General features: G+C 55.0%; 1 protein-coding gene across 3 annotated transcripts; it reads right to left on the bottom strand.

Annotated features, from left to right (window-relative positions):
• Window positions 1-3,050: 3,050 nt before the first annotated feature.
• On the bottom strand, window positions 3,051-10,646 carry FNDC5 (fibronectin type III domain containing 5). 3 transcript variants are annotated; one of them, XM_033422254.2, is made up of 6 exons: window positions 10,529-10,646; window positions 8,847-8,962; window positions 8,177-8,375; window positions 7,725-7,814; window positions 5,505-5,638; window positions 3,051-5,133 (listed from the first exon to the last, which is right to left on the bottom strand). In XM_033422254.2, the coding sequence occupies exons 1-6, from the start codon at window positions 10,599-10,601 to the stop codon at window positions 5,128-5,130; spliced, it is 618 nt and encodes a 205-aa protein (XP_033278145.2). In that variant the 5' UTR covers window positions 10,602-10,646; the 3' UTR covers window positions 3,051-5,127. The 3 variants fall into 3 exon arrangements, with proteins under 3 accessions (XP_033278145.2, XP_033278144.2, XP_033278143.2); XM_033422253.2 differs by having other exon boundaries at window positions 3,051-4,582; XM_033422252.2 differs by lacking the exon at window positions 3,051-5,133 and having other exon boundaries at window positions 5,285-5,638.
• Between the last annotated feature and the right edge of the window lie 1,344 nt (window positions 10,647-11,990).

The raw sequence follows: 11,990 nt of genomic DNA, 5'->3' as shown, positions 1-11,990 counted from the left end.
TGCACATCAGGAGCGTGACATAGGGAGAGCCTTAAATATCACTGTGCTGCTGTTTTTGCAGTGGGGGAAAATGGCTCAGCCCCATCACACAGACACTGCCTCGCATTCCTTCCTGTGGCTGATGGCTGACCCCTGTGTCTCTCTGCCTCTCCAGAGCCAGCACTGATAAGGAAGAAACTGAGCTACCTGGGCATTCTCCCTTTGAAAGTGATGTGAGAAACCAGAATTGATAGTTGTTCTTAACCCAAGTTCTCCAGAAATTGTTCCTAGAACCTGGGGTGAAGGTTGGATAAGTGTGGGTAGATGTGGGAGACAGCGTTAGATCACTTTTGTGAACCGAAGCTTCTTAGACTCACCCCAGGAGCAAAGATGAAAAGGAAGGCAGTAAGAGCTTGTCACCTGTATTAGCCAATGCTTTACAGTCTCAGCTTGTGCTGAGACATTAAGTAGCAACATACTTGGATAGGCTTCTCTGTCCTGCTGTCCTGTAAGTTTTGTGGGGTTTTTTTGCGGTACGCGGGCCTCTCACTTTTGTGGCCTCTCCCTTTGCGGGGCACAGGCTCCGGACGCGCAGGCTCAGCGGCCATGGCTCACGGGCCCAGCGGCTCCGCGGCATGTGGGACCCTCCCAGACCAGGGCACGAACCCGTGTCCCCTGCATCGGCAGGCGGACTCTCAACCACTGCGCCACCAGGGAAGCCCTGTCCTGTAAGTTTTTAACATGTAGCCTACAGTCCAGGTGAAAGCCTCAATATAAATTTTCTAAATACTCAGCTGTTTAATATTCTTGTCTGAATCCGAGGGTCCCTTGACCTATACATACACATATCCATTTTGTCCTCTCAGGTGTAGGTGTTCCTTTGTCCAGTAATTGCTTATTTCCTTTTTAGCAATGTGTTATTGTAGGCCTCAAAGGTTTCAGAGACTAGGCTGGATTCTCTGAGCTGGTGGCGTCCTTTACCCTCAGTTCGTTTTATGTTGTGGAGAAGTGAGGAGGAGGAGAAATGGACCTTCTCTAAAAGCTCATTCTCTAAACAGCCTGTTGTGAACTTTTACGGGAAGAAAAAGTCCCAACCACCTAAAACTAGAAAGAGTTTCCTGCTTTTCTAAGAGAAAACAATTATTCCTAAGCTGATTCTAGGGTATGCTTGTTTTGTAGGCCAGAGCACCTGTCAGGAAAAAAATGTCCACTTGTCACAGGAAGTATCAACTGGCCAACGGTGGAATTCCTTAATTAAAAGCTCCCGCCCTGTCACTCCTCCCCACCTGTCTTCCCCCTATGACAACTGGAACATGCCACAGACAGAAAAATCTGACCCTCCCAGCACCCATTGGGAAGCGGTGGAATGTAATCTTTTGGACAACCTTTAAAGCCATCTAGTCCTGAAATGCTGTATCACTAAGGAATTATTTGTATACAAAGATCTCCTTCAATTCGGCTTCAAATAACATTTGAGGGTTTGGGAGTATTGTACCGATGGAGCTTGGGGGGTGGGGTGTCCCATTTACAAAAGCATTTTGTTCTTGGAGGCTACTTTTTAAAAGCAAAATCCAAAGTCTGTCAAATAGGTTTATAGAGGGTGAGAAAGTAGAAGTCTGAAACATTACGTGACTGGGGTGGTGAGATGTTAAATATTTCTGTAAAGGGTTGAACTAGAGATCATACAAGTGGGTTCGAAAGGAGGCCTACGCTGAAAAGCTGGGGTTGAGGGGACGACTGGAGAGAGGAAAGACTCGTGCCTCATAGAAACACCAGTCCTCCTTCCTTTCCGTAGACCCCGGGGTCTGTCTCCTGTCCCATAAGGAAACCCTTTGGCTCCTACTCTAGGTGGTGGGTGGGGTCTGGGAATCCTCTGTTCTTACCCCTTGGTTTTTGACAGATAAGGAGCCCAGGGCCCCATCAGAGAAGTAACTGGCCTGAGGGTCTCCTGCCTCAGTCCACCGTTCCTCCCACAGACCTGCTGTGGTCTTGCAGGGCAGGTCTCTCAGTCTCAGACAACTTGCCTGAGCCCTTCCCAAGCTGTGGGGAATCTGCAGATCTAAGTGAGGGGTGAAGAAAGGACCACGGCCCAAGTCACAGCCGTAGGCTTCCACTGTGTCACTAGTTGATTCGGGAAGAGTTCAGTTGTAGAACTTGGGGGTTTAGGGAGGTGATTAAAGGGAATGGTGTTTAGTGAGGCGTGTTGTTCACTCCACTCCCCTCATTCCCTAAGATGATGTGCTACAGGCACAGATAAGGTAAAGACAGCAAACTCCCATTAGCGGCACTCCCTGGACCCCACTGACAGCTGTTTATACCTGATGCTGACTTGGAGTTTCTCCATCATCTGGCACTAAACAGGCACAGAGGACCTGGGAAGTACCTCTCTGAGGTTTGGCTGGCAGTTCTGCGTGCTAATCGATTACCCACTCTCCCACCCAGCCTGTAAGACCTGCTCCCCTCTGCTCTCAGAACCTTCCAGAACAGCCTACCCTAAGCCCCACTCACCTGACATTTCCTAAGCTCCTCCCGGCTCTGGACAGAAATGTTCAAGGTGCCCCATTTACTGGTTTGCTCATTGGCTAATGGCATCATTCCTCTACCTTTCAGCCTGCTGCGGGATCAGAGTGATGTTCCTTTAACATCCCCGAACAGCATGCTGTGAATCCTGAGCTGCAGCAGGCAGCTTCTGCAGTCCCGCTTTACTTCCCCTTCATGCTGGGAGAAGCAGGACTGCATTCCCTTTGGCCAGGAAAAGCACCAACCCTATCCAGAGGGGAAAACCCTTTGTTTTAAAAACTGAGCTCCAGCCTGCATACCTATGCGGTAAGGCAGCCCAAGCTCGGTTTTGGGGGGGGGGGCTCAGTAATGGGATGATAGAGCAACTATTTTCTCCTCTTACACGTGCACCCCCATCTGTTAGAGATTTCCCTTCCAACTCCAGCTTGGCTGGCAGGCTTGTCCCTAAGAAGCTGCAGGCCAAAATGGAGAGAACTGACTCCCTCCTCCACACGTCCTGATTTGCTGCCAACTGCCAGAAAAAGAGGGCAACACTTGGGCATTTACCAGAAGACGAGGATGTGCCTTTTCATATGTCTTTTTATTTTACATTTAAAAAGTGGTTATTGCTCTAACTGGATCAGAGGTAAGGACCTCTCCCCTAAGGAGCCTTGGCCTTGCAGCCCCATTCAGCAGGGATGGAAGTCACAAGACAATGAGTGGAGCCTCATGCCCTCCCATGAGGAAGCCCTTAGTGTTGCTGACATCTGCCTTTCACCCTGTCTCTCCTCCCTCTCTGTGCTCCACACTCGGGCAAAGCAGAGTGGCAGCTGCCCCAGCCCCGAGAGCTCTTGTAGACCGCAAAGCAGGGGCGGTCACTGGGGAATGGCTTTCAGCTCTCTGGCTTGAGGGTCACCGCGCTTCTCATTCAGTTCAGCAGGTACTCACTGGGCGCCGACTGCGTGCCAGGCTTGTGCCAAGCGCAGTCGCCCACACTGTCGTCCTTAGCCACGAATGGAAGACGCAGAGGTCCGTCTCTTCCTATGCAGGCATTCAGCAGCCGCAACTTGTCAGTCCTAGGGAAGGATCTGCCTTCCTTAGCAAGCACCATTTGTTTTTTAAACCAGAAAGAGGCAGTGGAGGGAGAGACCTGTCACCTCACACCACTCAGGCTCTAGGGAAGGACATGAGGACCCTGGGTAGCTTTCACGAACGCTGGATGAGATGGCAAGATATGGAGACCCCAGAGGTCAGGACTGCTCTGACTGTCCATGGTGAATGGCTCGGGCCCGCCTTCCAGCAGCGTCCACCCCAGAGGGGGTGATTTAGCAGCCCCCAGGTTGTCCCAGGTGGATGTACCTTTTCAGTTGTGCAAGCCAGCACTGTTGCAACTCCAAGAGACTTTTCCTAAAGAAATGGGGCCAGTACCTTCCAGGTCTCTTTCCCACTTTGTCTCCTTCAGACCCCAGACTGATGATCTTACAGTCAAAATAAGGGCCAAAGAAGACAAAGGACACAGGCAACCAGCTCGGGGAATCCCTCTGCCCTCTGGAGTGAAGCCCTTCGGTTGTGTTTTCCAAAAGAGACAGAACAGATAACATCTTACACACTCGCAAAGTTGTGCATCGCGCCACAAACAAGTCCCTGATGGCTGGATCCAGCAAAGGCTTGATGGCCGCCAGGCCCCTGCCCGGCAGGCAGCCCCACAGCTTCCCTGAAAGACACAGCTTCTGTCAGTCTAGGTGCTTGTCATCTCCCAGGAGCTTTGTGCATTTTCTCAAAGAGGAAGCCAGTCCAGGAGAGGCGAGGAGGCAGAAAGACGGCTGTGTCTCACGCAGCTTTGCCTTTTCCAGGACAGGGCCAGGCCTTTTAGTTTTGTGGCTTATTTTTTGCAGAATTGGGGTTTGCAGTTCAGCCTTCTTCACCAGACTAGGATGGGGGGGCAGAGGGAGAACTGTGCAGCTAGCTGTGCCTCCCCCCATGGTAGTCCTCTTTCTCCCTGTGCCCATGGACCTGGGGACCAGCAGAGAAGAAAAATGAAATCCTTCTCCCTGCAGACAGGCAGTCATGCTTCGATGATGTTCACCGAGGGCTTGTTTGGAAACTGGGAGGAAAAAAAAATGAGAGAAGCGGCCAGGGCTAAATTGAACAGACTTCTTGCAAGGATGGAAACAGGGAGAAGACACCAGAAGGAAGGGAGCAGCAGGGCTGCAGCCTAAAAGCCAGGCTCTTGTTCTCAGGTGGAAGGAAAGGAGGAGCCCTGCCTGGATGTCTTATCTCTCTGCCTCTCAAACCCAGCCTTTAGCTTCACTCAGCTGAGTGGCCAGGACTGGGTCCGGGGCCCTAGCCGAGCATCCCGCTGGCTGGTTCTCTCACATCCTGCAGATCTGCCTCTGAGCGTAGCCTCAGCCACTGACATTGCTGAGGTGCTTCTGGAGATGGTGGATTAATAAGAGGCTTCAGGAGAGCGCCAGAGAGAAGCCAAGAGAGAGGACAGTAAGCCAGAGGGTGTAAGGAGATGGAGGAAGGAGGAAATGTAGAGAGAGCCAGATGTTTGTTTGTTGGATAATCATCGTCAGAACCATGAGATTCTCTTCCGTTCTCTATGTCTCTCTTCTGAGCTGCTCAAAGCAAGCACTGAAAAGGTTTTCATATCTGTTTTACAGAAAAGGAAATGAAGGTACAAAGAGGTGAAGTACATGCCCAAGGTCATACAGCACAGCAGGAGCATGAATGAGCCCAGAACCCCTACTCTTGCTGTCCCACACCTACTGGGAGCTCTGCCCTCCCCACTCACTGCCCTCTTTTTAAACCCCTACTGGCTCCTGGCACCCTGCAAAAGGAGAGGATCCAAAATCAATTTGCAGTGTCCCCTGTGTCACACGGGCAGCGGCCAAGCTTGGCTCTGTCCAGCTGCAGCCATGCCAGGCCCCATTGGTAGTCCCCAAGCTGACCCCTTCTGCAGCCCAGGGACTACCAGGGTGCCAGCCACGGGGCCCCCATCCAGGCCCAGGTTTTGCCCTCACCTTGCTGTGGAGAAGGCCCCCACTTTGGTGCTCTGGTGTGCTGGTTTCTGATGCGCTCTTGGTTTTTTCCTTGTTGTTATTGGGTTCATTGTCCTTGATAATGTCATACTGGCGGCAGAAGAGGGCGATGACGCCTGCAGGGGACAAGGGAGAGCAGTCAGAGGCCAGAGCCCCAGTCCTTGCCCCTCCACTTCATGCCCACTAGACCAGGCTGAGCTCCTGTGGGTACCGGGCTCCAGATGGCCTCTCACCATCTGGAGCCCAGTACTACTGCAAGAGGCTGCCTCTGGCCTCTGGCTTCTGTGTCCACCTGTCCCCTTCCCCACCAGCCCCTTCACTGCTGCTGGGCTGATCTTCTTACAACATGCTTCTGATCGTGTCTCCTCCCTTTCCTTCTTTTAAACCTCAGAGGGCTCCCCTTTCCTTTAGGGCAAAGAGAAACAATAGCATTTGTCTAGCATGTGCCAGGCCCTGTGCTGGGCCCTGACATTCCATCTCACTGAGCCCTCATAGCTCTCTGAGAGCACTGGTTATTACCATCCCCAGGTTACGAGGAAGGGCAGTGATGAAGAGCTTAGATAACTCACTCAAGGTCACACGGTGGAATGGGGGTGTGCATTCCAGGGCCTGCACTCTCCTAAATGTTTATCGCTATCAAACTAATATTTTTTGCAAGTCCTATAGTATTAAGGCAACCACCTCCAACTCTCGTAGGTGTTTTCCCCATTTTTACCTCTATACTTGATTTATAGTGCTATTTCTTTTCTGTCTGCGCCACACGGCTCGCAGGATCTTAGTTCCCCGACCAGAGATTGAACCCGGGCCACAGCAGTGAAAGCCCAGAATCCTAACCACTAGGCAACAGGAAACTCTATAGTGCTATTACCTGATCTGTTTTAGAGATTATCTGTTGACGTCCCACCATGGCATATAGAGCCTAACCACTCCCTCTACTACCTTTCTCATCATCCTAGCAGAATTACCTCACAATTTCGAGTTAATTCACTATTCTATATTGTTACAATGATGTGAATACTGTCTGTGCCAAGACTAATAATGCACCATAAGCAAACCTCCCCTTTTGTACAATCCTTTGTTTTTCCAGCTTTTTTTTTTTCAAGTGTCTGCTTTTCTTTGTGTCTACGGAACCTATTTTTCCATATGCTTCTAAAACAGAGGCTGTCCTCTCAACCACGATGCTCATATAACTTCGACATGGTGTTTAATTCCCTCAAGAAGGACTCCAGTCCACTTGACAGCCTCAACATCCTTTACCCCTCACTTTCTATCTTCTCTCTTGGGTCGCAGCTGCAGAGTCAGACTGAGCTTAACTTCCTTCTTGAACACACCATGCCCAGAATACCCTTCCTTTTTTGGCTGCCTGGTGAACTCCTACTCATCCTTCAAAGCTCAATCCCCATTTACCTCCTCTCTGTGTTTTTCTTGATTTCTACTCCTAGCCCCAGAATTAATTCATTCCCCGTCCTCTGCTCCCATACATGGTGCTATTAGAGCACCCATCACGTTGAATTATTGTTAAGTACGGGCCTGGCGTCTCCCAGACTTCTTACAAGCACATGGCTCTTCTTAGTCACGACTGTAGCACTACTCTCTGGAATGGAGTGGCTGTTCAGTAAATTCTGGTTGAGTTGAGTACAAAGGTGATGGTCTTTATCCCCAGGGAGCTCACAGACAAGTGGGAAAAGAGAAAGACAGGAACCCAACTAACTTAGCTAAGAAGGGCTAAATTTAGAGAGGAGCACACAGGGTGCCGCGGGAGCATCGAGGCAGGAGAACATTCTAATGGATGGGTTGGGGAGGTTTCACGCAGGCGGTCTCCGAGTTGTGTCAAGAAGGATGAGTGGGTTAAGAGGGTGTCCCAAGCCTGAGCTGCCCAGGCCTGAAGCACCTGGAGGCACAGCAACCCGGAAGAATACGGAGAGGCTGCTGCAGCCAGGGCTGGAAGGCCAGGGGCTTTGGCCATTCATTAGGGAGGGCACTCACTCATATAATCCTACGAGGCAGCTACTGAACTGCTATTTTTTTGGTGAGAGGTCAGTTAGAGAAGGGATCCGATCTGGCCCCCAGAGCAGAACTTAGGCTCCTAAGTCCTCTCACTGCCTCCAAGCCCCTCACCCTTCGTTTCTGTGAGTAAAGGGTCTGGTGAGGGTCCTCCACTTCCCCGAGGTGAAGTGAAGAAGGGCTTGGGGCCAGACTCACCGGCCCACATGAACAGGACCACGACGATGATCAGCACCTCGCCCGTCCGCAGCTGTTGGTTCCTCCCCATCTCCTTCATGGTCACCTCATCTGTGTGGAGAGAGACACTATAGCTCCAGGACTCCCTGGGCCCCTGCCAGCCACATTTCTAGGGCCAAGTGCAAAATATTAAGGGCTTATTTCTACAGGTGCCCACACACCTAACAAAAAGAGATTCTAGAACATGCTGATGGCTACTTGGGTGGCACCGACTAGACTTAATCCAGAGCTGAAAGTTTGTATCCCATAGCTTGGGGGACCAGAGTGGGCCTCCCTCTCTCAGGGGCTGCTTGGCTAGGCAGCAGGGGCTGGGGGAGGATGGGGGGCTCACGCTCTCCTCCAGCCGCCCGCCGCGCTAGCCCTGACCGCCCCTCCCCGCACCCCCTCCCTTGCTAACGGTGGCCCGGGCCTGCCTTTGTTCTTCGAGGCCATCTTCTCAGCCTCCCGTGGCGTCTTAAAGAGCACGGGCTCGCTCGCCGGACTCTGGCCCTGAATGGAGATGGCCTGCACGTGCACGATGTACTCGGTGTCCTCCTCCAGGTCCCAGAGCGCGCACGAGCGGGTGGTGGTGTTCACCTCCTGGATGAAGCGCAGCATCCGCACGTCCTTCTTCTGTGGAGCAAAAGCCGGGCCCCAGGTTTCAGTGCCCAGGCCCCCACCCCACGTCTGTCCACCTCTCCGGCGGTGATAAGGCCTCACCTGGCTACCATGTTAAACCCCGGACATCCACAATCTGACTCAAGCATCCCATCACCTCTGCAGGTAGGTATTGATATCTTCATTTTACAGGTAAGGAGACAGGTTCACAGAAGTTAGGGAAATTGTCCAAGGCCATACAACTAGCAAGAACTGGAGCAAGGTCCTAAACTCAGATCTGTTTAAGATCAAAATCATGCCCTTAATTCCCAGATTCCAACCAAAGGATTCCCTTCTGGGGCCTCCCTTCCCAGCCACGTGTGCAGCTTTCTGGCCATCTCTCTTGCTCCTCGTTCCTTTTTCCTTTCTCTTTCGGCACCCCTTCCTCCCCCGTCCACCACTTCTATCTTGATGTGTTCTTCCCTCCCAGGGACCCTCAAGGGTTACCTGCTGAGAGATGGCAAATCCAATGACGACCTCATCCTCCAGGACGTCCCAGCTCACCACTGCAGAGTTGGCCTTGAGGTGCCTGACGGTGACATTCACTGGGGCCGAGGGGCTATCTGGGGGTGGGGAGGCACCTGAGCCTGAGCACCCCCTGTCGTGAGGCCCAGGCCCATGGTCTCGTCAGTATGACAAGATAACCTGGGAATGGCCATGAGGTGGGAAGGAAGAAACCCAGGCCTTCCAGTGGGATTGGCACCTGGGTCTCAGTTCCTTAGTGGTTGAAGAGCCAGGCCTGAGAGGCCCCAGGCTCCTTGTAAACAGGGTGGGAACCCCTGCTGGCCACAACTGGCCCCACTAGGTTTCAAGCTAAAATTGATGAGCCCGGGCCAGGGCCAGGTCTAAAGGAGGAGGAATGAGAGGTGAGGAGACAGGCATGGGGGAGACATAGGTGGCCGGGCTGCAGGAGCTCAAGGTTAGTCTGGTGCAAAGCAATCAGAAGGCTCCCCAGTCCAGTGCTCTTTCTACAGAACTGCACTGTCAAGTGAGTGACCTTGAGGGAAGGAGAAAGACCCAGAGGTCGAGAAGAGCCTAGCTGGGTGAGCCCTGGGATGGGAGTGAGGACCAAGAAAAGAAGCCCCAGTACTGTGGAGACCCAGGCAGGATGAAGCCTGGGGAAAGGCCTCTTCTCCACACCCCTCCAGCCCCAAGAGGCAGGTGGGAAGGCGGCAGAGGAAGATGGGGTCACTCAGAGCACGGCCCCTCAGTGGAGTCAAGAGAACAGAGTAGGGCCTCTTGGATGGGAGGAGAGGACAAAGGGGACCAGATGAGAGGAGGGTGATGAGGATGGTGGGGGTCAGGGAAGGAAGAACTTTCTAGGAGAGGGGCAGCGGACTCACACAGCTTCTGTATCCCCCAAGAGGCAGGCGCTTAAAGGGGAAGAAGACCTAAGCCTGAGCCTCACCCCTCACCTCATAGGTCTGGGGCCTGGGGAGACAAAGACAGACGTGGAGGCAGAGAGAGACAGAGGGTCACAGACAGGGGCAGCAGACACAGAACCAGAGAACAGACAAGTGGGGTATCAGAGACAGACACAGGACAGAAGCAGGGAGACAGCACTGAGCAGCCAAGGAGAGCTGGGTCGGAGGAGAGATGAGCAAGGTGGCAGCAGCCAGAAGGGACGGGGACAGGGCGTCAGGAGGGGCGGGGTGAGGAGGAGGCCAGGCCCCAGGGGGCAGGCCAGACTCCAGGCTCGGGGTCCACCCCACCTGTTCCCGTGCCCTCGGGTGCCGGTCCCCATCCCCCTCACACAGTGGGACCCCATCCCGCTCGACCTGCAGAGTTGGCCTGCAGGGCTTTGGGTCAAGGAGGGAGGCCCAAGGTGGGGGGACCGGTGTCCTCAGCTGCTCCCTGGGCCAGAGAAAGGAGCTAGGGCTCCTGAAGGAAAGGCCTGGGGTCAGGGCAATGGGATGAGGGGGCTGGGGAATCCCAAGACCGTGGATCCCAGGGCAGTGGTGGTGGGAAGGGGTTTGAGAGCTGGAGGTCGGGTCTGGGGGTCAAGCAGGCAGGAAAGGGGCTGGGGCGTGGGGCGAGGGGAGCTGTGAGCGGGCCTGAGACGGGGTCCCCAGGGAGCAAACAAGGGACCCGAAGATGCCCGCCCGCGCCCCGCGCCCGGACCCCCTTACCCGCCTGCACCAGCGCGAGGCAGACGCAGCCCAGCCACAGGCGGAGCGCGGCGCGGGGCGGCCCGGGGTGCATGGCGGCGGCTCCGGCGTGCGGCAGCCGCTCGCGCTGGCGCTCCGGCCCGCGGCCCGCCCGGCCCGGCCGCCCCGTGCCGCCCCGCGCCGCCTGCATGTCGGCTCCGCGGACAGCGACTCCCGCGCGGCGGCGTCGGCGGCGGCCGCGTCCACGTCGGGCGCCCGAGGGGCGGGGCGCCCCCGCTGCGGGGAGAGGCGCGGGGGCGGGGTGAGGGGCGGAGGGCGCCCCCTCGCCGCCCCCACCCCCGATGACCCGGCCCGCGGGCCTTCGCCGACCCGCGCTGCCACCCTCTCGCCTGTGCCGGAGCCCGAGCGGGGTTCTCCGTGCCCCACTGTGCTCAGCCCCAGGCTCGCACGCAGCCTCTCTCCCCGCCGCGCAGCCCTGACCCGGCCGCCACCGCTGCCCTTTCCCGAGGGAGAGGGAGGACAAGTGCCACGGAGACTCTCCTCTGGGCTCCCATCGCACCCGCCCCAAAGCTGACCTGCCCTCCCGCGCCTGGGGGTCCCCACCCCTCTCCCCTCCCCAGCCCCAGACCCGAGGCCTTGCAGGCTGGGACAGGAGTGAGCAGAGGGGAGCAATCCTAGTAGGGATGGGGGTGACTATAGAGTGCTCCGTAGGTGCTGGGGTGCAGACAGTAGGTGCTCAGCGTTTGCCATGGGGCTGAGAAGAGGGTGCTCTGACTCACTGGAGGGCCTAACTCTGTGACCCCAGGCCAGTCCTTCCCTTCTTGACATCCATTTTTCCCTCCATAATGAGAGCAACAGCATCTCATAGGTGCCAGCTGCGCGCTGGGGGCTTTACTTGCATCATGTCGACTGCTTCTCACTGCAACCCTGTAAGGGCCCGCTCTGTTGTCCGCATTTTCCACAGGAGGAGACTGCAGCTAGGAGAGGTTACTTGACTCCCCCAAGGACCCACAGCAGAGCCAGGATTTGAACAGAGGCTGATTTGACTCCCCATCATGTGCTTGACTGGACTGCCTCCCACCTTGGGATCCCTGAGATCCTAAAACTTGCCCGTGCCAGCTTCTCCCCAGCCAGAGAACAATCTGGAACAATCTCTTCCCAAGAGCAGGGTGAGGGAGGAATGGCTCCAGCCCCCCTGCCCCCACCCTTCTGGACTGGTTGAAGGATGTGAGCAGTGAATGAGCTAATGACTCTGAAGTGCAGGGGACTTTGGAGACGTGGCCAGCAGCCACAGTTCAAAAAGGGCTCAGGTGACCCCTCCCTCATTACCCTGGGGACATCCATAAGCCTACCACTGTCCCTACCTTGGTGCCACACACCCTGCTGCCTAATCCACTCTTTTTCTGATCTTGGAGTGGCAGAGAAATACCCTCACCCTGCGCCCACCACCCTCTCCCTAATGAGAGGACCTCTGGAGCACCAG

The sequence above is a fragment of the Orcinus orca genome, chromosome 1 (assembly GCF_937001465.1).
Source record: "Orcinus orca chromosome 1, mOrcOrc1.1, whole genome shotgun sequence".
Classification (NCBI taxonomy): domain Eukaryota; kingdom Metazoa; phylum Chordata; class Mammalia; order Artiodactyla; family Delphinidae; genus Orcinus; species Orcinus orca.
The sequence above is the reverse complement of the archived record's forward strand: the minus strand, read 5'-3'. Positions and strand labels throughout refer to the sequence as shown.

Coding starts and splice junctions, on each gene's coding strand:
- FNDC5 (XM_033422252.2), bottom strand. CDS start 10,601: ATGCACCCCGGGCCGCCCCGCGCCGCGCTCCGCCTGTGGCTGGGCTGC. Junction 8,376..8,846: donor GATTTGCCATCTCTCAGCAG/GTAACCCTTGAG, acceptor TTTGCTCCACAG/AAGAAGGACGTGCGGATGCT. Junction 5,639..7,724: donor GGTCCTGTTCATGTGGGCCG/GTGAGTCTGGCC, acceptor TGTCCCCTGCAG/GCGTCATCGCCCTCTTCTGC.